Raw genomic sequence first — 360 nt, 5'->3', positions numbered from 1 at the left:
GGAGGGCCCTGCGGCGACGGCAGGGCTTTGCTGCCGCGGTGGTACTTCTCGGTGGCCACCGTGCCAGAGGGCGTGCCGGCGCCACCCTCGTAGCCCGGGTAGGGCTGCGGGTTGTAATAGTCCTTGGCGAGCAGCCGCTGCCGGTCACAGCTCAGCCCGGCCTGGCTCGGCTGCCTGTAATTCTCCAGGCGTGATGTTTCCTGCGAGGTCTGCTGGTAGTTCTGTTGTTTGCCATGGAAACCACACCTTTCTCGAAAAGACTGCATGACTCGGGCTGGTTATCTGTGAAAAGAGAAAGGGAGGGGGCGGGGGCAGAGGGAGAGCGATTCAGACGGGCCACCTCCTTCGCCTCTGAGAGCA

At 63.3% G+C, this 360-nt stretch overlaps 1 protein-coding gene across 1 annotated transcript in view; it reads right to left on the bottom strand.

The window, feature by feature from the left end:
• RAI1 (retinoic acid induced 1) overlaps positions 1-350 on the bottom strand; it is a 22,660-nt gene extending 22,310 nt beyond the window's left edge. The window contains 1 exon segment of the mRNA XM_014592899.2: positions 8-350. Within this exon segment, the coding sequence (XP_014448385.2) occupies positions 8-266 (259 nt within the window). The 5' untranslated portion in view covers positions 267-350.
• Between the last annotated feature and the right edge of the window lie 10 nt (positions 351-360).

Source organism: Tupaia chinensis, unplaced genomic scaffold, assembly GCF_000334495.1.
Source record: "Tupaia chinensis unplaced genomic scaffold, TupChi_1.0 Scaffold138725_1, whole genome shotgun sequence".
Classification (NCBI taxonomy): domain Eukaryota; kingdom Metazoa; phylum Chordata; class Mammalia; order Scandentia; family Tupaiidae; genus Tupaia; species Tupaia belangeri.
Note: the sequence above shows the minus strand (reverse complement) of the source record. Positions and strands in the feature narration are given on the sequence as shown.